The sequence below is a fragment of the Spea bombifrons genome, chromosome 1, assembly GCF_027358695.1.
Source record: "Spea bombifrons isolate aSpeBom1 chromosome 1, aSpeBom1.2.pri, whole genome shotgun sequence".
NCBI classification, from domain to species: domain Eukaryota; kingdom Metazoa; phylum Chordata; class Amphibia; order Anura; family Pelobatidae; genus Spea; species Spea bombifrons.
In genome coordinates this window covers 18063914-18089277 of record NC_071087.1, presented here as the reverse complement: position 1 = coordinate 18089277, position 25364 = coordinate 18063914, and the positions used below count along the sequence as shown (strand labels likewise).

Genomic DNA, 25364 nt, shown 5'->3' with positions numbered 1-25364 from the left:
GTTCAGCAACATCTCCTGAGTACAGCAATACCTCACTTGAATGATTTTGCCTGGCTGTTTGGGGGCAAAAGGGCCACATTTGAGGCATGCACATTTTTCAACGTTGAACTTTGGCATTTGGGGATCCACTGCCCATGTCCTATTTGGTACATTTTTGAGCCGGGCCATTTCAGTGTGCCCAATAAAACCATATATTTTTGAAAACTAGACACCCCAGGGTATTTCAAATGCTGGTATTTTAACTCTTTGCATGCACACATTTTACCACCAGCATTTTTTCAATGTTTGCAGTAGTATTTTTTTGTGTGTATTCCCCCCCACACACACCTACTTTATGTATGAATTTACAGCTCCTGGTAAATGCTGCTGTCACACGACACCCCAATATGTGTTCAGCAACATCTACTGACTACAGTGATACCCCACATGCATGGGTTTGTCATTTTTTGGGTGAACTAAAAGGCCACATTTGGGACGTGTGCATTTTTCTAATTGGAAATTAGATGTGTGGCCATCCTTCCCCCTGTGTAAATTGGGACATTGTTGAACCCCGCCAATTCAATTTACCCCATCAGATCATACATTTTTTAAAAGACACCCCATGGGCATTTAATATGCCAGTATTTTAACTCTTTCCGTGCTAATTTTAGGACTGGCTCACAAAAATAAATTTCATATATATATATATATATATATATATATATTGAATTTTTTGCCTCTTTTTAGATTCCCCCCCCCCAGTGGAAGTATCTATTCCTCAATTAATCATAGGATATCAGGGCCTTTTCAGTAGCCCACACATCATATAGTGCCTTAGCTTCCCTGTAAATTCTTGCAAAGTCGGCATATGCGCAAAATAAGCCTTCGAAAGATCCTGACTCAAGCTTAAACGTCTCTCCTTGACCTCCCTCCTGCGACCCTCCACATAACTGATAATGTGCCCCCGCAACACCGACTTGGAAGCCTCCCAGAACAAATTAATATTATCAACATGTTCTAGATTATCATCAACGTAGTTAAGCCACTCCCTTTCCAAAAAGGACCGGAAGTTGTCAGACTGGAAAAGATTGGAGGGAAACCTCCAATTGAAGGAGAGTTGCCGTGGGGAATCTAGTTTAAGGTCCAGACATACCGGCACATCTTTAGCCCTGTGCAACATAGGCTCTGGAAATAAAAAATCTAACCTGGAAAAAGAGTAATGAGGATGAGAATACATTGTAAATTGCCTAGCTACGGGCTGGGCGTGTCTCAAAACGTCTATGAGATGAAAGTGGCCCACGAGGGGTACCGAGGTGAACTGAGTAGAGCATGAACCCGGGGGCGAAGCATCCAGGCCCAGATCAGCTGCTAGGTTAAAGTCACTACCTTTTAACCTTTTGGAGTGTGCCTTGACATCGAGGCATTACAGCAACATCTTTCAAGCAAAGAAAGCTTATCCAGGCTTGGTTGTTAGCTGACCATTTTTCCATCATTTGGTAATTAAGGTGTTAACATGAACCTGGCATGGACTGCCCATCAAAAGCTGGAAACATTTCTCCTCGGCTCACAACACATGCAGCCCAAAGCATACTTCAAAAATCAAACAAGATTTTAGTTCACAACTCAAGAGTAAATGATATTCATACAAGGTAATGTATATCCGTATATAGATTTATTTACCTCATTTGACTTATTTGACCATATATGTTTCCAAACTAGACACTACATGGTATTTCAAGTGCTAGTATTTTAACTCTTTCCATGTTCTAATTATATTACCAGCTGTTGTCAAAGTCTGCAGTAGTATATTTTTTGTGTTTTTTTCACACACATTGTATTCCAGGTATGAATTTGAAGCTTCTGTTATATTTCACTGTCAAGCAACACCCCAATATGTGTCCAGCAACATCTCCTGAGTACAGTGATGCATGGGCTGTTTGTTGGCCTGTTTGGGGTATAAAAGGCAACATTTGGGAGGTGAACATTTTTCAGTTTGGAATTTTTACATCATTCATACTAAGTATAGTAAGTAAGCGAGACAAGTTCTTATTCTTTATCATATAGTTTCCTTGAACATGAAATAGCTTCTAAGAGTCAAGTATCCTATTAACTTCAAATACTCGAACTTATATTTAAAGCCAACAAGAACCCACTTAAGTGTAATAATCTTAATCATTCTGTTTCAAAAGTGCATGTAATATTGTCTGAGAACAAATGTTTTAAAGACATACTTGTGATAAAGAAAACATTTCTTGCTGATAAAGTACTTTACACAGAAATAAAAGCACAATGCATTTCCATTGTGGAAACTTTTAGCTTATTCATTCTGTTTATTATCTGGTTATATAAAGAGATGAGCCATTATCTGTGAACCATGTCTGATTCTACATGCAGTTCGTTGAGAAACTGGAATTTCTTCCAGGTATTGAGCCAGAATCCAGATAGAAATCCTTCCTTAACGACAAGTTTTGTGTTTGGCAAAATCCCATAAACGAAGTCAATCGCATTAATGCAATATTCAGGCAATGCATCAAAGAAAACATAGTGTGTAAATATATTTTGCTTGGTATCAGCATCAAAAATCAAGAGACTGGTAAAGATTTGTGGAAAAGATGTGAAATGAGTGGGGTTGTTAAGCTTAAAAGATATTATTTAGCACCATTGCATGATAAAGATTTATTAAATACAGTGTTTGTTTTGTGCACAATCTTTTTGTATGCCAGCACGTTCAAGTATACCTATATAGTTACTATATGCAAGCCAGTGAAGTTTCTTTCAAGCTACCAATCTGGCTTGGCTTCTCATTTAATAGGATGGATGAGTCAAACAAGTCCCACTACTTCAGCAAACATATGCGCTTACACAGCACCAATGCCAAGGAAGCGACATCTGTCAGTACATTGCACAGTTTAGTAATGCCTGGAAGCTCCTGTACAGATGTCTGTGTTGGTAGATCTCATATCATTTAAAAGGGTAATTCACTAAGCAAGATAACAGATTGTGATCAGTCACCCCATGAGCCCCATGAGTTGGGGCCTATTTCTTAAACACCTTATTTACCATCAGCCCCCTAAATATTTGGACAGCAAACTGTTGATTCAAGGGAGTTTAACAAAAAAGTCTGAAGTGACATCAATAAACGCTTGTGACCCAGTTCTTACATTGGCAGCCATACATGCCACCATGTTTCACAGATGATGTAGTTTGCTTCAGATCAGCCGTTCCTTGCCTTCTCCAAAATCTTCTCCTTCCACCATTCTGATATGTTAGGTTTTTTTTCATCTGTCCAGCACTGGGTTAGCATTTCTTAGTTTTCTAGTAAATTCTAATCTGGCCTTATGGATGTATTATCCATTTTATGAAAGCTTTTAAACTAAAAATAGTCACTTTTAGGATTCAACCTTAGGGTTGCTGAGATTTGCTACTCGAGATCTGGATGTAATTTTCTCTCTGATAATGATGGCTCCATTTGAACCTCTTCAGCATGTCTCCCTCCATTTTCTTACCTTGAAGACTGTATTCTTGGATGCAGTTACTTGTGGTTGTAGAGTTGGTGAGCTTCAGGTTCTTTCCATTTCCCAGCAATATCTGGGGATTTCAGGAAGACTGTGGATGTTAGACCAAAGATGGTGTCTTTATTTCACCAGAATCCACAGATTAATTTACCTACCTTCTGCCCTCATCCAGCTAACAGTAAGAAAGAACATCTCCATTCTTTGAATGTCAAAAGATGCCTCTTCATTTATTTAGAGAGATCCAGTTCATAGAGTAGATTATCTACCCTGTTTGTTTCATAATAGGGTGCCAGAAGGGGTCTACAGGTCTCTAGAGTTGCCATTAGCCCCTGGATTAGAGAGGTTTATGTATCAGCTGGTCTTGATCCTCCCATTAGTCTGAAGGTTCACATTTCTACCTCCTGGGCTGAATTAGCAAACATTCTACCTAGAAATTATTTGTAAAGCTGCAGCCTGGAAGAGTTTCAAGACCTTTACCAGGCATTACTGGTTGACTAGGATTCTATGTTTGGTCGCAGAGTTCTTCAGACTGTTGTTTCTCACCCTCCCTATTCTTTTTATACGTCTACCTATGTGCTACCAGGGATAGTAAGGGAAACAATACACAGCCTGATCTCCAGTGTATTAGCAGGATGATGTCCCTTCAGCCGAAACAATCGATGTATAGGTACATCCTAATGGGCGTTTCGTTACAGCTTCTAAGGACATACTGGTATGTCCTGAGGGGGGTGCAAATGGGATAAACAAAAGTTCCCACTGAAATCATTGGGGGCGCTTTCCACACATGCCAACAACATTCGTCGAGCCAGCTCTGGAGCTGAATGGAGATAAGTATTTTGCATGCACTGAAAATAGCTGGGGCACAGCAAATGCATATGGAGTAATTCTGTGTAATCGAGTGGGTCATTTTTTAGACTTCACTTAACACAGTCTCACAAATTCATTAATTTATACAGACTGTGTAAATCCCTTAAAACATTTCACTCTTATGTTTGATTCACTTTGGTGCAAACACTCTACATACTTTTTAAGAGTTTAGCATACTTATAAATTGAATGACAGTCACACACCTTTTTTCTACTGTGATCTAATATTGGGATGATTCACTTTTCTCATCATTACTTTTAGCAGTTTACTCATCTCCTAGAACAACTCATAACGCCCTTTTATGTTACAGAAAGATCCGCCTCCTATCTGTATGTGACTTCTATCGTGAAAGGCCAGTAAAAACATGTGCAAGACTTATCATTTACTATGAGTCATAGCTGACACTAATTATTAATTGCATAAGACCCAAGCAACCACATGAAGGTAGCTGTGAATTATGTGGATATTTATTACCCCATTCTCGTAGTACTGAAACATTAATAAAAGCCAGTTACTCCTAGGGAGAAGATTTCAGGACATATCAAAGGTTTTATTGTATTGATGTTATATATGAATGTCACTATGAATTTTGAATTACCGTATTTGCTCGATTATAAGACGAGGTTTTTTCAGAGCAAATGCTCTGAGAAATACCCCTCGTCTTATAATCGAGGTCGTCTTCTAATCAGACCTCAAAATGTCCGCTGGGGCCATGCTGCTTACCGGGCTTTGGTCGCGAGCAGCAGGAGAACAGGAAGCTAGAAGAGTGTCACATAACCCTGCCTCCCCCCTCCTTCCTCTGGGGGCGGGGCCAGAGAAGTTGCTCGCACAGCCAGGCCCCTGCAGAAGTCTTCGAGTGAGAGATCTGCAGTTCAGGTAAGGGGGTGGGGGAGGGTTTTTGAGTATGTGTGATTAATGGAATGAATGAGTATTTAAATGTTTGTGAATGAGTGTGTGTTAGTATGGATGTGTAAGGGGGGGTGGTAGCATGGCATAGGGAGGCTGTACTCAGACTCCTATCATCCCCAGGTTCCAGCATGTATTGGCTGCCTTGGCTTGATAGGAGTGTGATTGCTGTTAGGAGTTTATATATATATATATATATATATATATATATATATATATATATATATATATATACATACCTCCAGAAATGCCTTTTAACCCCCTATATGCGACTCTGCCCCATGATATGCCTTTTAACCCCCTATATGCCATTATGGCATATAGGGGATTAAAAGGCACATCATGGGGCAGAGTCGCAAATAGGGGGTATAAGGCATTTCTGGGGGCAGAGTGGCAACCCTGGGGGCAGATGTGCATAACTGGGGGGGGAGGTTGGCAAATAAAAGGAAATAAAAAAATATATATTTTTCTCAATCATAGCTTTTATTAAATATGAAAATATTGTTTACATGAATTAATATTTACTAGTAAAACTTTTTTTCCTATAGGGTAGTCTTATATTCAGGCTTTTTGTTTTTTTCCTAAATTAATATTTAGATTTTGGGGGGTCGTCTTATAATCGAGCAAATACGGTATTTTTTTTTTTTATAACGCAGGAAGTTATATTTAGCAAAAAAAACACTTGTAATAAATATAGTAATTGCAGCTGCAGAAAGGTGTATGAAAAACGAACACCCTGTGAAATCTTTATTTTTAGAAACAAACAAACGCAATGCTGAAATAGGTTAAGCCTTCATGGGTTGTGGTATTATATTTTCTGTTAATTACTTTTTGTTTATTGTCATCTTTGAGTATACAAGGTGAGCAGCACATCCACCTGGCACTGAACTGTGATAGCAAAAGAGATAGAAACTTTGGTAGCAAAATAAAATTATGCACTACTCCAAATAATGTTTTTGTTGTTGTTCAGCTGTGCTGTTGTTATGAGATAGTCAGGGCCAGTGCTGCCTCAAGCAAAAATCCAATGAGCACAACTCTCAAACCGCTTGACTCCTATAATTTGTGAGCCGCCTGCATAACTGTCTTTTTGCTGGTATGTGTTAATCTAGGGTTGAGGGTACATGAGGCCTGTGTCCTTGCTGCCATCTGTCTGGTGGTGGTAAACAGATCAGAGGGATCTATGGCCTTCACCCAATCCAAGTGGTTGGCATGGTGTCAGCACACAAAGGCTGGTTACATTAATAGTCTCACCTTTCATAAGGTGAAAACATAATGCGTAGGGTTACATATACACTAATATATATATTTATTTTAACTGACAAAAGAATTGGGGCCTTTCATTGCAAACATTTATAGTGTAGGATGTGGGCATGCTGGAGGAAATAAGTTTTAAACACATTGGAGCCGGAGGTTAGGTTAAAACCCATGAAGCATGATGGCCTTCTACAAGAAAGGGCCTATTATGTTAAGGGCAGTAGTGGGTGGGATATATTAGGCCGTAACTGAACAGTTCGTCCTCAAAGTCTGAGTGACTTTGACAAGGGCCAAATTGTGATGACTAGACGACTGGGTCAGAGCATCTCTAAAAGTACAGCTCTTGTGGGGTGTTCCTGGTCTGCAGTGGTTAATACCTATCAAAAGTGGTCCAAGGAAGGAAAGTGATGAACCGACAGCAGGGTCATGGGCAGCCAAGGGTCATTGATACGCGTGGGGGCGAAGGCTGTTCTGTGTGATCAAATCGAACAGACTAGCTACTGTAGCTCAAATTGCTCACATAGTTAATGTCGGTTCCGATAGAAAGGTGTCAGAACACACAGTGCATTACAATTTCACTGCCGAAATCGCCTACAATGGGCACGTAAGCATAAGAACTGGACCACGGAGCAATAGAAGAAGGTGGCCTGGTCTGATGAATCACGTTTCTTTTACATCATGTGGGTGGCTGAGTGCGTTGCTTACCTGGAGAACACATGGCACCCACCTCACAATTTACAGGACTTATTGGATCTGCTGTTAACATCTTGGTGCCAGATACCACAGCACGCCTTCAGAGGTCTAGTGGAGTTGACATGTCAGGGCTGTTTTGGCAGCAAAAGGGGGACCCAAGCAATATTAAGCAGGTGGTCATAATGTTATGGCTGATCAGTATATAACTTGTGTGGGTTCAGTAAATGAGAAAGAAGAAAATTACAGCTCAGCACGAGCACCGCAGAAATGTTTAAACAGCCATTGTCACGAAGGTTACAAAAAATAAAATCGTTCATTGTCACAAAGAGGTTAAAGGAATTAAGCAAAATAGAATTCATGGATTACTATGCAGTGGTTGGTTCTGTGTGCACAATTTTCCAATCTGTTTTTTTTGACGCAGAGGAGAGGGGCGCCGAGCGGTAGCACCTAAAGTTTTCAGCAACCGCTCGGCGCCTCTCACTCTCCTCCGCAAGGCCTCCAGCTCGGTCACGGTGCCGGCATTTCATGCTGAGCCCCGGAATTATGTCATATTCCGGCGCTCAGCAGTGAAGCAGCCCGCACCGCGGCAGAGCAGTGAGGCAGAGGCCTCTCGCTCCCACACAGGACCCCTACAAGGTAAGTGAACTACAAGGGGGGGTATATGGTGAGAAGGGAGAGAGGGGGTAGACAGCGAGAAGGGAGAGGAGAAGGAAGAGGGGGTAGATAGTGAGAAAGGGGGTTAGCTTAGTGAGAATGGATAGTGGGGGGTAGCTAGTGAGAAGGGAAAGAGGAGGGTTAGCTAGTGAGGAACGGGGTAGTAAGAGTACTGAAATAAATAGTGAGAATGAGTGAGAAAATGAATTGTGTGGATGAATTGTCTGAATGAGTGAAAGTATGAATTAATGTGTGGGTGAATTGTCTGAATGTGTGAGAGTATGAATTCATGTGTGGATGAATTTGTGAGAGTGCATTAATGAATATGTGTGAATGAGTGAGAGAATAAATGATTAGTGAGTGACCGTAAAAGTATTTGTATGTATCATAGATGTGTGATTGATTTGTAGAAAGGCAACAATGGCACAAGCAGGGTGTTTGAGCCTTGGTGACCAAGATGGCACAGGCAGGGTGTTTATGGGACAAAGATGGCATAGGACAGGCTGTTTGGGGACAAAGTTGACTAATGCTGGGCTGTTTGTAGACAAAGATGGCAAGTCCTATGTGTGTAATTTGGTGGCTGGTCAGGTTCTATGTGGGCCGTGTGGACTCCAGGGCTGGCTTTGGGGTGTACAACCTGTGATCTATGCCTGTAATTTAGGGTTTTATCTATACCTTTATTGCTGAGTTTTTATGTGAATTCTAATTGAGTTATACTTGCAAAGCTGGGTGTGTGTGTTATTCTGCTACGTTTACATACATTATTTATCTATAACTGCAAATGCAGGGTTTGTATGTCTTATTAAGTTGTTCAATACCTGCAGTGCTGTTTCCATGTGTTTCTTTGATCTGTACCCTCAGTGCAGAGTTTACATGTGATTTCCAGTTGATCTATACCTGCAATGCTATGTTTCCATACATTATTATTGTATACCTGCAAATACATGATTTGTATGTCTGATTCTGTTTATTTGATCTATACCTCCAGTGCTGAGTTCACATATGTATTCCAATTGATCTATACCTGCAAAGCTGGGTTTTGTGTGTTAATGTGTTGATCTAAACATGTTATGCTATGTTTCCATGCATTATTTGTTTACCTGCAAATGCAGGGTTTGTATGTCTTATTCAGTTGATCTATACATGCAAGTGCTGTTTCATGTGTTTATTTGATCTATTCCTGAACTACAGGGAGTAAGTAAAAGAGAGGTATGGCTTAGTGAATGAGGGGACACTGAGATGATTACAGGGGACAGGACCTCTCAATGTCACTGTATATATATTGGCAGCTGGGGCTTATATTAAAGAAACTGCCAGTTCAGCAGTTATTTTGAAATCATATTTCAATCATGGTCTTTACTTCAAAGAGATAAGCAAATATTATGATATTATGTTGTTAAAATGCATGTCTAACGCAAATATATATATATATTATATATATATATATATATACACACACCTGTGTGTGTAATCTCATACGCTTTATAGTATGTCCCTGAATGGCAGAAATATCCATGCTGCTCCTTTGTAGGCCAGTTAGAAAGAGATTAAAATGTTGAGGCCTAGTAATCAGTTCTAATTACCAGTGCCCTGGGCAAAATCTACAGAGAGTACATGTATGTTGATCTGTTTATATAAACTGTGAGTTAAGTTAGCTTAGAAATGTATAGTTTGTACCTAGAAAATGCCACACTTGTCTCGTTTGATAAGTATTAACAGTGTGTACATATTAACATTGAAACTTTATGTACACAGATACTGACTTGATATAACACTAGAAATTTTGTTTGTAACAAACTTTTAAATTACATATTTGGTTATATTGAGATAAGGATTAACAGAGGAAATGCTTTCAAGAACAATCAACATTCGCTGGTGCATTTCTAAGCACATAGCCAAGTTAGTAAGCACATGTCTGCAACACATTCTGCTAATGCCCCAAACTTGTGCTTTGGGAATTGGCTAACATGTTACAGTAGGAAATCTGACCTTCTGCTCTCTGGGGATAACAACTTGTTCAGGATGAGAGTGTTGTATGGTCTTAGGTAACCTCAATGCTGGTGGTCCGCCTTAGTATTGCCATACCCCTGGAGAATACAAATGACATGCATAAAAGGGTTTTCGGTTTTATTACCGTTATTTTTGGTGATTTTTTTTATTACTTAAGCAGCGCAAATGTGCATTTTAATTATATGAAAATGTTTTAGGTAAAGCCTTAATTGTCTCTCTTAGGTCAAAATAGAAGTGTTCTTAAAGCCCTTAGCCAAAGAAGTGAGCCTTAAGGTAGACCAACCTGCTCTAGTTTATGATCCTATTTTCAATATGGCTGGACTGAATAATCACGGAAAAAAATTTCACTCTTCCATTAGGTAGTATGTGAAAGTGAATTTGCTCTACAATAATCCCGTATCAAGTTATATAAACTGTAATAGCAAACAAAGCTACAGTAAGGGTTATATTTACAGCTATTTAAGGTCAGGAAAGCTGATATTGTTACTGGTCACAAGAAAAGAGCGGGCTGTGCTTACAAATATCTTTGAATAGCACTACTAACTCATTCTTTTAAAAAAAAAAATTAAATATACACCAAACATTTGGATTATAAAGGACTGGGGGCTGGTAACTCGTTATCGTTTATAAGTAATAAAAGAGTAATTATTATTATTATTATTATTATCTTTTATTTATATAGCGCCAACAGTTTACGCAGCGCTTAATACAATATACATAAGCAACATCAATGTGTTGGGCAGACTAGATGGGTCAAATGGTTCCTGTCACTTGGCTGTCATTTTCTATAAATATTTGTTTTAGAGCAAAATATATTACAATGAGGAATCTGTATAGATCTCAGTCCAACATTCTCTAAGGGGGCTCTTAGAAGAATAGGGGCCCCGTGCAGCTGCTTAAATGGTAGCAAAATTCCTGGGCGCACCTGTCTACCTTGTAAAAGTGGAAAATTATACACCTCTAGTGCACAGTGGACTTGACTGCATGACTTATGGTCATTGACCATAAACGAATATTTGGTCCTTACCTGCAGTAACAGTTTTTTATTATAAATGTTCTAATTAATATAATATGATATAAAATATGAACTGACTGGATACTCAAATGAAATTTCAAGAACACAATTTTTTTGTAATGCTGTTATTGTTGGAAGCAGTATAACATGTTTGTATAGCCGAGGCTTCTTACAAGCACATTGAGCTTTATATTCATGCAAAATAAATAAAACATATAGCAAAAAAAAAACATTTTTATTGGTTTGCCGAAGAGAATTAAATTAAAACATTCAAAGGGAGAATTTCCATAACTCCATAGCCTAGGATATCACAGTAAATAGGAAGATCTGAAGAAGGGGGATAACCTTGAGTGTTGAAATATCAGCAAGTACAGCCTAAAAAAAAAACAAAGAGCAATTTAAATGACTTTATATGCCATTAAATTAACAAGAAAAGAGCGATTTCGAATTTAAATGCAGAAGACTACACATTTATAAAAGGTAAGAAAAATGATGGGCGTCGCAAATGACTGTACCGTAGGTGTTTCTGCGGTGCACTGTACCTAGGCGTGGAAGAGTAGATAAGTAGTTTTTTTTTGTTGATCTACACATCTGCATGTCTTTTGGCAAGCAATATATTTTAGAACACTAACCAAGCATAATTAACATCTCCTTATTTTCTTCAATCCATATTTAAAATGAGTAGATAACATTATAGATTGTCCTTTATGCATTTGGTGTTTAAAAAATATTTTGTAGATCCTACAAGACTGCTCTGTATAATACCATGGATCAGGTGACCCTAACTCTGTTTTTGGCACTTTGCTTCTTTTGTCATAACACGATATGTAGAATAAAAAGAAACACACGTTGTCAAAGAGACTGCTACGCTGATGAATTTCCTCTGAAGTGTACAAATACTAATCCAAAAAGGGGGAAGATCTATATAATTAAACAGTTGCCTGTAATTGTAACCTTTTTTTTATTTAGTCTATTTATCTATTTGTTGATATTCTAGATGCAATTTATTTTACATGAAAGAGTCCCATTGAAGTGAAAATGAAAAAATAAATAAAGATCGTGTTTACTTTTATAACTGCACATTTTACTGTGAACTCCCATCTCTAGACTATAACTTCCTGTTGTGTGTACTACTGAATTATTTCCATTACACACGGCGAAGGAAGTGTACTTTATCCTGGCCTTTAGACATGCTTCAGATACAGATGGTATCATGAGTGTTTAACAGGTCTAACATTTCAACTTGATTCTAAAAATACTTGAACATTATGAATCTTTTTTTTGCCTAGATTGCAAGTAATGTTCATTTGAGAAATAGCCTGCTGTTCGGCCATGTGACTCATCAATGTACAGTTTATTTATTTAGTCATCAAATTGTATAATTACACCTCTATTTAACAAGATTTGTGGGATTTTCATACAAATCTTGTTTGGATGTTTATTTTCCCCCCACTTGCCATATATATATATATATATATATATATATATATATATATATATATATATATTCAAAATCAGGATTTAATTTACGCCGGCTAGTTTGCTTCATGAACAGAATTTATTGGAGGCATAAAAATAATACACACCTGGCAATTAGTGGACATGGGCAGCCACCAGCATTTTTTCAAGGTGATCTCTCAATTTTTCAAATTCTCTCTACTCCCCACCCTAACACACTCTAGATTGTAAGCTCGTTGAGCAGGGCCCTCCTCACCTGTTGTTTCTGGAAGTCAGATCATTATGTTATATACTACTTATGTCCTGTCTACCCATTGAAATATGATGGTGCAATATGAAACAATAAATAATAATATCATATAGATGTGAGCACTACGGTAAAAACTGAGACATTTTTTGTAATAACCATTAGCATGGAAGACACTAGGGGATGAATTAGTTCTGGGTGGTGGACCTAGTCGGAACATTTGGATGGCATGATTGGTGATGAAAAGGTGTGATGGATGCCTGCCCAAGTGGTTGTGGAGCAGAAAGAAGTCTTAGGACTTGTGAATTGCTCCATGAGTGAAATATAGGTATAAACATGTAAATACTTAAAGGGATTTAACAAAGTACAGGCAGGAAGTTTATTTAAATAATGAGAAAAGAACACGAGGTCATAATCCAAAGAATTAAATGTAATGTAAGGAAACTTTACTTGAGGGAATTTAAACAGGCATGGGATAGGCATATGGCCACGCTTAATTTAAGACGAGACCGAGAACTTATTAAGGTCCTTGCACTCGGAAAAACGGGAAGGCTAGGTGGGCTGTTTTTATACCTGGGAACTTTTCTGGATCTGTTGCCTAAAAATCTCCCTCTCCTGGAGTTGTGGCTATAAGCAGGGAAAGGCTACCCCAGTTACTATTTAAGGGGCAGAAAGAATTTAAACTACCGAAAGTAGGTGGTATCTGTGCAGGTGAAACAGGCATTACATATGGGATGGTAACAGATTCACAACACTACATTCTGTTGCAGGTTTCTAGTCAAAGCAAGAATTGTAGGAGAGTCAGTGCTGCTTTACTGAGCACCCAAAGCTTGTGTTACATTTGGTTGGCAGTCGGTCAGGAACTATTTCAATCGCATCTAAGTGTAACTTATCCTTACTTCGGCAGCAGCCAGTGATGTCACTTCCATCAGGTTCACTGCTCGGAAAGCAAACACTGCAGCTGCCAGCACTGAAAAAAAGAATGCAGAATATTTCAACTGCTGAGCTATTAATTATCGTTAGGAATGGATCAACCGCAGTCTATTATCTGTCTTCAACACTCTGTGTATTTATGAGGTGTGACATAGGTATATAAGCATGCTTTAAATGCAATAGATAACAATAGTTAATGTAAGTGTATTTTAAACTTTTTTTATGACAACTTAATCCTTCTGATGGATGTTTAGGTTTTGCAAATACCAGTTTCAGACTCTCTTAATGTGGGTTCTGCATTATTCCATACAGCTCAGACATAAAGCAATATTTTATGGTTGGAAAGCTTTAGTATACAGATGGATATCATATTTAAGAAGCCGAACACCACATTTTTGTTTCACGGTTTAAATCATTTTCAGTTTAGGTTCACAATTAGGGTTTACATGTTACAAAGTTAAGATACGGCAAACTATTAGTATTATTGGTATTCAGGATGCAGTGAAGGAACTTTTCTGGTGACATGAATAGCTTAACACATAATAATACGGTGTTCTCATACTACTGCTATTAATTGAGTTGCGGTGAAATAAAATAAATCTCCTTCCATTTGCATTCACAGATTCTGACCCGGTCTTCTTGGTACCCACAATCCTCTTGCATGCAGCAAGCAAACTTTGCATAGCACGATGAAAGGGCCATGGCACTGCTGTAATCCTGCTTTATCTGTGCGCTGTCTTTGTGACCATTCATCACTTCTTTGCACTGCCTTAGCATGCATAACAAAGCTCTAGCCTGGTTCCTTTGCCAATTCCCCAATAGGTTTAAGTATCTCCTGCCACAGACACATTATAATCTCCTTTTGATCTCTTTGATAGTTTGTGTCAGATGCTCTGTCCTCTGACTGCTTTCTCTTACACAATGTCTTGGCTACATCCACAGCTTCTTTTTCCCTTCATACCCCATATATTTAGACTCACATCATCAGTTATTTATCTGCTGTATCCAAACAGGATGGGCCACTGATGCCTCAGAAAATATGTAAGCCATCATATCACTGTACAAACCTAGGTCATAGTTACCAGTGATTTTATGTTTAATAAATTCCGACATAATTTATCTCATTCAATAATAATGCAGTTTGTCAAACAAGACCTCCCTTCACAATTGTTCTATTACCATCGCCCCAGCACCACTAAAACATATTTAACCCCTTAAGGACAATGGGCGGTCCCTAAACCCATTGAAAACAATGTATTTTGAGCCCGTACATGTACGGGCTTTGTCATTAAAGGGATAAGAATTATCTCAAATTCTAATCGTTAATGGGACACTCCAGCCACCATATGCCTTTACATACAGTAGCTCTGCGGTCCTAGAAGACAGGATTTTGCAGAATCCCCCCATATGCATTTACCTCCTCCTCCAACCCTAGATACTTTCCATGTAGTATATGTATTTGGCCGAACACATTTGAGGCACTGTCGTGGCATATGTTGCAGAGGTCTATTCAGATGCTGTGTGCATATATACAGAAAGTGCTCCTATTGATTTCAATGAGGGAGGTTTCCTGCCACGAACTGGCTGCTTCAAGCAGCCAATCAGTGGGGAGAATCGCTAGACAATGGAGGAGGATCAAGGCAGCTGCCACTATAGAGTTTACTTAATCACCAGCAACATTCACCGAATACGCCAATGTCTCACGTTTTCTTTGTTTTGGAGGGCCAGCATCCTAACACTACTTTAATTTCTTTTTTTGTAAGGATTTGGCAAAAGGGAGAAATTTGTCACCACAAAATGTCTTCACAGAACATCAAAACCCATACTAACATTTAAATGATTACAGCAGTAAACCTGGAGTAGTTATTAGCATAGAATATACAACACATAAGAGTGTCTCATAAAGCAATTTAGACCATATAAACATAAGAGGCCTGCTGGCAAAATGTATTACTCAGGCTGCAAAGTGGCGTCTGGAAATACCACAAGTGCCCCGTGGGTTACAAGCATGAGTCACACTGATCAAATGATACAATTACATATGAATGAAATATGTTCCGCGCAAAAGAGGCTGCGTTGAACTGCTTTTCATATTCATCTCAATTAAAAATACAATTCTGTGTTATATGAATTCTGTATAGATAGGTTTATATTTAAAATTCCAGGATGAATGATGAATTAGTATAACAAATGTAAGACTGTACAGCCCACTACCTACTCCAGTCTACTCGACTTTCTAATAAGTAATGTAATTATGCTGTATAGCTGGGCAAGTGAGTGCTGGCTTAAGCAGGGCTGGATTAACCAAGGGGCGCATGAAGCAATTGCTTCAGAGGCCCGAGTATACCATACTTGTCTCTTCCTGTTTATAGGTAAACTAAAGAAATCACCTGATGTTGTGTTTGATATTTGTTAGTTGTAATATATATATAAGGCTATTACCTGCAAGAATTTCCAAAGAGTCATACCCAAGGATCCTGTCCCAGAGGAGGAGAAGCTGATCAGTTGCTAAGTACCCAGAAAATGCCCGAACCATCCATTTGAAGGATATGCGAAGTCTAAGGTAAAAATAATACTACATTTAAAAAAACAACATTGGCTTAAGAAAACCAAACTACAGAAAGAAATTGATTTTGAGTTCCATTTGAAACTATGTGAACAACTGGCCAAAACATTCTCTATTCTCCACTATTCTCAGGCAGTCACCTTGTGTCGTGAGAACTACTCATCAATCAAAAGCCAGTATTACTCCTGTCAAGGCTTTTCAGTAATGTTAACACTACTTTATTAATCAAAACATACCTGATTTGAATTCCCTGCTACTGTTTTTACAAATCATTTCATTCCCACAGACTGTCACCAGCTCCCGCATGGTAAAACCTTTTTTCTTGCACTATAGACATCAAGTACTTTTAAAACATGGTGACAGCTGGGAACCTGCACTGTACTAAAGGCTTGCAGTGACTCCTCTCACACTTGGATTGTTGACTGTGAGTTCACTGAGTGAAATACATTCAATTTAAGCTCTGCCCAGTACGATAGACGAGTCCCACAATGACAATCATTTGGACTGCCTATATATATTATATATCTATATACACATATATAAAAAACTAAACACGATTAACATACGGTTGGGCTCCAATTTCACGGAGGTGGTAGAAGAGTTGAGGGAGATGAGTTTGAAGGAGCGTTTCAAATAGAAGACATAGTGATGTTATTCCCTATAAAACATAAATATGCAGACTCACAAATTTAAGGAAAAAAACAGGTGATTCTAAATCCATACAAAATAATACATGATTAAATAGTTACTGCAAGATTTGCAGCTTTCCAAAATGCCTGACACACATGGAGTAGAGACATTGACAAAAAGTTTGCATGTATGTCAGAATGCAACCATTAAAAGCAATATTGTGAGCACATCATTGTAACTGGAGTGTGTGGTGCGACTTTGTGATATTTCGCCTAATGCCTGACAGAGAAGCACAGAAAGCTTGTTGTATGCTAAGCTGTAAAATAACAATATCAGTCATTAAAGACAAATGTACTTGAAAAAACTCAACAATTTATTAAGAAAAGATTTTTTGGAAAAAAAAATATCTTTATTAACAGCAATTGAAACCAAGGCAATAACAAAAACATTCAGAACACTTCTGGCAGAAGGCACGTCACTATAGATTCTTGGTGTTCAGACCCCATAATATTAAAAATCTCACATACTTACTGAAATATGAGAGGATATGGAATGGAGTCGAAAGAAAAATCGCACATACATCTCACGGAACACTTGGTATAACTTGGAGGGCTCATTGTACAAAAAACACAAAGGTGCAACTGAAATTAAAAAAGGACAAGATTTTATTTAAAAAAAACAACAAAAACATTTTATTAGTCATTATTTATCTTCTGTGCTCCACACAAAGATAAATGTACTTTGTTCTGTATGAAGTCTGAATATAGAAATCATTCTGTAAGTAGAGGAACAGAATTTCATGGCAGAACCATCTGGCCTATTAAGTTTGATCATATTGTGCTAAATGAACTGGAAATAAATGCACGTTTGTTTGTAATGCCACCTGGTGGCATATCCTACGATGTACAAAACTCTTCTCTTTAGTATAAGTGCAGTTACCTCATTATTTCCTGGAACTAACATCATTATTTTATATAAAGGTATTGCCAACACACTATGTTACATCATATGGCTTTAAAGACTGTGACGTTATGTACCCTCTCTTAGGCAAATGGTTAAGATACTTGTACACACAGGGTTCTTAACAGAGAGTTTACTCATCTGGGGATAATCAGGCATTACATAGTACCAGAAAAAATGGTTGCTGGGGGAGACAACCATCAGGAAAGATTTTGTAAATGGGATGTAATAAAAACAATTAAATGCATAAACACATGTATCTCTTATCTGAAGATCACACAGCTTACCATACATGGAAAATCCATGGAAGGGTATCACACCTATAAAAGAAAGGAATAACGTCACAAATGTATTTATTAAATAAATTAAAAGAAGGGAAGCTAAATGGGTGTGAATTATGGTAGGCCAAGTCAATTTAAGTTGGGGGCTGTATATAAAAATATTGACCACTTAAAGGGACACTACAGTCATCATGTGCATATTGCTGAATGCTCCCTTTAAATTTCTATGTGGTCCTGAGTTCAAATGCATTAGGGGATTCTGTAGAATCCCCCACCTTGTAGGCATTTTCCTCCTCCACTCTCAGCTACTTGGATTGCAGGAGATGTGCAGGGGTCGGCACAAACATTGCTCATGGTGGACATTTACTATGGTCTGTAGTGGACAATTTAATGATCTATGGAGCTCACAAACCTTGCCACGGACACTGGTGTTATTGTATGGACACTTTGCCTATCCCTGGAGATGTGTTTGGCTAAATGTATTTCCCAACACATGATATACTCACTGTGAGCCAACTCCAGAGCTTTAATGAGACTGAATGCAATCGGAGGTCCAAGGATTCTGCCTCCCACCACCACACAACTAAGCCTACTCAAACCCACATCCATGTCATGATTAATAAATTCACTCCCTCATGCTTTCACACATTCACTCATGCTCTCTCAATGTCTTCCTACCTTCTCCACCAACTGCTTTCCTGCCCCTGTCTCCTGCTCTACTTCTTCTATTGATCCTCTTGTTCTTCTGTCTTCTTTGTCAGCTTGCCACACCCCCTGGTAACCGACATGCACACTTACACATATTTTTACACACATTCTAACATGTGCAGACTTATACACTCACACCAACACGCATGCACACACTTACACCCTACACATTCATGTTAACACATACTCCCTCTCACAGACATTTACTCATACACATCCATGCTGACATGCAAACACACATTTATGATCACATGCAAACATCACTTAACACATTCATGGTCACACACATACACATTTAAGCTTGCACACACACATTTATGCATACACGCAAACACTTACACATCCATGCTCACACACACTTATTCAGACACAGCCATGCTCACACATCAACAGTTACACGTACATGCTCTGACACAGTTACGCATTCATGCTCACACATATCCATAAATGCATATTCCTAGTCCTTCCCTTAGCCTCTCCCTCCTTACCCCACTTACTCACGTCAGCCACAACTTGATCCAGCCACATTCCTGCCTCCCTCTTTGCACTTTTGAAAAGGGGCGGGGAAGAGGCTGCCCCCCACGTGGCTCTGACTTTTTTGCAGAAGTGCACAAGTGGTTCAGATAGATTTGTGAAGAAGGAGAGGTCGCAGAAACAGTTCTCCTTAATCATCAATCTATCAGGATTTAGGTGGAAAATGCATGTACTTGTGGCTCTTTATAAGTCAATGGTAAGAACTCACCTGAATATGCGGTGGAATTCTGGGCACCAGACCTTTAAAAGGAAAGGTGCAAAGGAAGGCTACAAAATGAATATGGGGATTTGAAGATCTTAGTTTTGAAGAGAGACGAAGAAAATGGAGTCTTAGAGGGGATATTATAACATATAAGAATAGATATGTGTAGGGCCAATATAAAGAGCTCTCTGGTGACTTGTTCATTAATATACTGTAAAAAGGGTCTGGATATTTTATTTATAAATGATTAAATATGAATATATACAAGGAGAAATTTGAAAGTGGGAAACATCGAAAAATAGCTTAATTGGGGGGTTTGTTTGCCTTCCTTTATATCAAAAGCAGGAAGGATAGGTAAAAGAGTTGAACGTGATGGACTTAGGCCTTTTTTTGAAACCTAAATTACATCCAGTATCTGAATACTGGGAGGCGGGTGAACTATTACATTTTTAGAAGTCAAGTGATTTTTTTCCTACACCACCACATAATCTTTACATCCAAAACCTCCACTTTATTTATGACAGAATAAACAGCTTTTCTGGAATTCTGCACCCATGATATGCAGCGTACAAATAACTGTTCAATCTAAACTGCTGCATCTGTTTGTGTTTGGAAAGAATTCGATTAACTGTAAGTGACTGCTGAAATAAACCCGAGCAACAAAAAGCTTTATGCATTAAGGCGTGCACTCCATTTGACATAGAATTTCCAATTTGGGTGTTATTGAATGAGCAACACTTTCCAAGTCAATTTTACATTCAACTGTAATTCCTTAAAAGCCGTTGAGATTTAAGTAATGGCATGATAAGACCAGGTGGAATATATATATATATATATGTATATATATATATGTATATATATATATATATAATAAACATGTCTGAACTAAGTGGTAACTAACCAAATAAAATTATTGAGAGAGAGACAGAGAAGGAAGGAGCAAGAGGGAGAAGAGGTAACCATATAGGTAACATATTTATTAAATTATCATTTATTATTATTATTATTATTATCTTTTGTTAATATAGCCCCAACAATTTACACAGAGCTTTATGTTTCCTTACAACAGAGGGAAAAACAAAATAGAAGCCAGCTTTTTTTTCTTTCATATATTACCCCCTGGTCTGCAGTTAATGGATGTTTGTTGGGGTAATATAACATAAAAAAACACCTTTCTTCAAAGCTGCACCACTTTTACAGTACTGCTGTTCCCCTCACTACAAGGGGAATTTTATACCATAAAGATTAAATTATTTAAAGATTTTATATTAAACCATATTAATGAGGATAAATATATTATTTACCGAGGCATGTACCTGGACTAAACTCTCTAATATGATGTGCAGCCGAATATGTTAGTGCTAGTAAATATGTTATCATCCTATCAATGCTCTACCTCCCTCCCCATTTCCATCTTACCTCTTGGAGACCTATGTGCACTACATGCAAGCTGCCTAATGCTGCCTCTCTACCATGCCGAGGTCACATAGCATGGGCACTTGGATGCCGTGTACCGGTGGCACCTTCCTCTGCACCCCCTGTAGCCCAGCAAGCAGGGGCAGCTTCGCTGCTTCCTGGGCTCCAGGAAGTGAGGTGCCTGGGGTCTGTCTGACTTGCCATTCACCAACAGCCCTGCTTTAATGGAAAACCAGAAAATTTCCAGCTGTGTAATAATTGCAAAATGATTTTCTAATAATCAATTATCCCTTTAAGCTTGGATTAGCAAACACAACATGCTGTTGGAACAGAAGGAGTGATGGGAGTGATAAAGGGCCTCTGTACACCTATGAAGATATTCCATTAAAAAATCAGCCGCTTCCAGCTACAATAGTCATTTACAACATTAACAATGTATGCGTTGTATTTTTGATTCATTTGATGTTAATCTAATGGATAAAATTAGCTTTTGTTTCAAAAACAAGGACAAGTGACCCCAAAACTTTTGTAGTGTGTATTTTATAAAGAGTGCGATGTGTGTTTCTCCCAGTAGATGGAGCCAAAGTATCACATACCATTTGGTGGATATACAACGGCACACTCTTCCAAACCTAGCTTCCCTGTAAAGAGACACAAACATATTTACTGTAAGATCTTGGGCATAACATGCACCTGTGTATTATATGAAGGGTATAAACTTTACACTCAATTTTGTAAGTAAAAATGTAATACTTGTAACATTTTCTTCTTTGTACAGCGCTGCGAAATCTGTCGGCGCTTTATAAATAAACTATAATAATACTGTAGTAATACTCGTATACAATGCCCACCCAACACATTAGGGCAGTACTTTTTTTTTTATTATTATTCGATAAATGCACTGTATTGATTGTGACTTGGTCCCCACAAGCTTCTGGGGACTGAAGACGCAGACGTTATCCCCTCCAATGCCGCAATCGCTCATGAAGCAATTGTACAACAGACAGAGAACAGGGCTGGGCCCCCCCACTCCTGTGAGAGCAGAAGATACCCAGTATTGTGTCTCTGAAGCCGCCTGTGGCAGCTGGTGCACAATCTGTACTCTGGAATAATATGCACCCCCTTTACAGGACTCTTGAGGGCACTGTTGACCCAAGTCAAGGACATTGACAGAATAGGAAGGAAAATAATACTGACTTCTGTCGACCAGCGTATCTCTAAATATGAGAATAACAAAGCTGTCTTGATTTTGGTGTAGTGCTTAAAATGTATAAAGAATTCAATTAATATTTTTTATTTCACTTTTTAATAATCTAGTAACCTAGTCCAGGGGTCTACAGTGTACATGTAGTGAGACTATAGTAGCTGTTCTCTTTTCAAGAAAAAGAAAAACAATAGGTATGATTTTAATAAGCATCTATGTTTGTGATGTTTATATGGGTATAACGTTTATCATTATTTTGATAAACCTGCAACCAAATACATGTAAAAAAAAAAAATATATATAGACCGTTATTATTCACATTTATTTGTTCCTGGTTTACATAAAGTGTGTGGAGAAAAAAAAGTTGTGGAAAGAAATTCAGTAAGAGACATTACCTCGAATATATGATTTCGGAGGGGATGCACTATTGTAAGCAAAATGGGCGAGTACAGATGTGTCCCGGGAAAAACACAGCAAAACCTGAGGAGTAAAAAATGAGAAATTGAATTGGAGTACTTCTTTGCAGTAATGTTGTGGTATCAACTCACTATATTTGGTGTCCATCAAGAAGGCCAACCTTTGGTTAAGTCTCCTGCAAGAAGATGGCCTTTTTACTATGCATTACACAGGGCCAGCCAAGCTCTTTTTGCAGCAGAAGCTCATGGGGGGGAGGGGCCTTTTTAACTATTCTACCATTTTTCTCTTCTGTGAAACCCTAAATATATCAAAGTATAAAGTTGATAAATATCTCTGGCCCTTAGTGTCCTCAACTTTTTAATTTACCATACTCTAAGAAATAATTTAAAGGTAAGACACTTAAAGACCATTTTTACTGTTCAAAAGAAATGTGACTCATCTCTAAAAACGAGATACTAATTAAAACATTATTTTGCATTTAATAAACTGTTAAGGTAACCTAATTAATCATGAGGATTAGGTTTGTGCATTCGGATTCGTACGAATTGCAAATATAAAAACAATTTTGGCGTTTCATACAAAGCTACGAAAATGAGGCCAGACCTCCCCAGGGAGAGCATGTTCTTGTTGTGGGATTGGGGGAGAGGACGTTGACTGAAACGTCGTCATTTCGGTGAAAGTTGGTATCAGGTTATGTCCGTGGAGATGCGGACAAAGATAAAAGAGAGAACATCAAAGATAGAAGATAAAGAACAAGAAGATGCAGAAGTGGAAGTGGTCAGCAGAGAAGGTTAAGAAACATTTAGAGAGTGAATGAGGGCAGTGGGCAGCAAATTTCCTTTCCGGATTAAAAATGTCCTCCGGTATTCATCTGAACCCAATGGGCAAGGAACATAATTCGCTACTTGTATAATTGTGTTTCTTCTCTATTGCAAGGGCATGAGATTTCAGTTTCATAAACCCTTAACTTGATCAGTCAACTTCAGCCAACTTTAAAGTCGATAAGAAAAAAAAAACCCACACGTCTCCTTCCAACTCCTTCTTTACTTAAAAAACCTGATTGCTCAGATTCTCTAGGTATAAACACTCTTAAACTAACAGAACTATTTAATGGACTGTGACAAACACACTGGACGTCTGCGATGATGTAACTACTCAGTCTTCTAGGGTAGGAAGGACTCAGAGCCATGTCTGGATTAAGTAGCAGATGCCTGTTTTATTTGCACACTCATTGGAAGAGTTACATAAACAAAATAAGCAAATCCTTGCTTTTCTGAGCACTTAGTAAACACTGTAGTTTTGGGCAGCTTGTCTGCTTACCAACTTATGATAAATGCAGATATTTTAAAGGCAGTCTGGCAGCATCTCCGTATCTTGTATTTTATTGATTGTAAGACATACATTTATGGGCCTTTAAATCCGTTTTACAATTTGACTTGACATGCATGGGGAAATATTTAGGAACAAAGTTTTGTCCAGTTATTTTGTATTTTTAACATTTCATCATGCAATGGCATGCATGGTTTGCCTTACACTAGGTGTCGACTAACAGCTTAACCTGAAGTGTAAGTTGTTTATAACTTATAATAGAAAAAGTTGAATGCCTCCAAGAAAACACACATGGATATAATCCTTGAGAAGTGTAAAAACCAGGTAATTTTGAAAACTGATTTTTGGCTACAGTCTATTTCTTCTTCTATTCCTTTGGAATTTTGTGAACATTTAAGGTTGAAATATAACAGGCATGGGATTCATGTCTGATTCTGTCATGCTCGGCATACAAGTGTTGAATACTAACTGCAGAGGAAAGATTTTGTTTTGACTTCATGACTTGAGAATATCTTAGTGCCCACCAGGGAATTCTTACTGTTCCAGAAAAAGCATACTGCGAATGATGTACTAGATGCAGGTATTTCATTATAACACAACAACGCAGTGACAAATGAGGTTGATATATTCCTTGACGTAGGTGCCTAAACTGATTTATCATTGCACTGTAATCATCACATCTGATGATCTACAGCAACATGGGGTTAAAGGGCAGCCATGTCTATATTTTTAGGGATCAGCAAAGCAGATCAGCTTGCTTTGGCTCAACTATCTCCGTAATTTTTTAATTGTAATTAACCAAGCAGTAGACATCATAGGTTCTATAAAGCAGCACCTACACGATTTCCTTTCTTGTGGCTGTCATTCAATAAATCAAGCATCACTAAATCTGCCCCATCGGCATGACAACTGTGGATAAAGTTGATGTGCTTTTGCAAACACAGAATGCAGGTAGAATAAAAGAGGGATGTTCATATATTTCAATACTAAAATAAAATCTTGAAAAATATCTGGAATATACATGCTAAATATATACAAGGTGCAGCAAAATACATTGGAGCTTTATAATAATAATAATAATAATAATAATAATATAACCATTTCAGTGTTAATAGTAAAAATAAATAGATAACAACAAAAACAAAGATCCTACAGTGTGAAAAAAGTACACCCTCTTTGAATTCTATGGTTTTAACATATCAGGGCATATCAATCATCTGTTCCTTGGCAGGTCTAAAAATTGGGTAAATACAATCTCATGACATATCACACACCGTGTCATGATTTATTCAACAAAAATAAAGCCAAAATGGAAAAGCCATGTGTGATAAACTTAGTAGAAACTTACTACTTTCATAGGAATTAAGATGCTAAGCTAAGATGATTAGCATGACCTGTCTAATACAGACAGGTGCTGCTAATCAAATGTCCATGAGTAATCGACATAGTGTGACTATCTCTAAAAAAGCTGAAGTTTTAGCAGTCTGTTGGCCTGGAGCATTCAGGTGTGTGTTAACACAATACCAAGGAGGAAAGACATCAGCAATGTTCTTAGAGAAGCAATTTTTGCTTCCTATCAATCTGGG

At 38.1% G+C, this 25364-nt stretch overlaps 1 protein-coding gene across 1 annotated transcript in view; it reads right to left on the bottom strand.

Moving 5' to 3' along the window:
- Positions 1-10919: 10919 nt before the first annotated feature.
- TBC1D19 (TBC1 domain family member 19) overlaps positions 10920-25364 on the bottom strand; it is a 51842-nt gene continuing 37397 nt past the window's right edge. Inside the window, exons 14-21 of the mRNA XM_053458349.1 lie at positions 22428-22512; positions 21425-21469; positions 17975-18007; positions 17259-17368; positions 16664-16755; positions 15974-16089; positions 13498-13568; positions 10920-11268 (exon numbers count right to left, since the gene is read on the bottom strand). Of these exons, the coding sequence (XP_053314324.1) occupies positions 11194-11268; positions 13498-13568; positions 15974-16089; positions 16664-16755; positions 17259-17368; positions 17975-18007; positions 21425-21469; positions 22428-22512 (627 nt within the window). The 3' untranslated portion in view covers positions 10920-11193. The remainder of the gene's footprint in view (positions 11269-13497; positions 13569-15973; positions 16090-16663; positions 16756-17258; positions 17369-17974; positions 18008-21424; positions 21470-22427; positions 22513-25364) is intronic.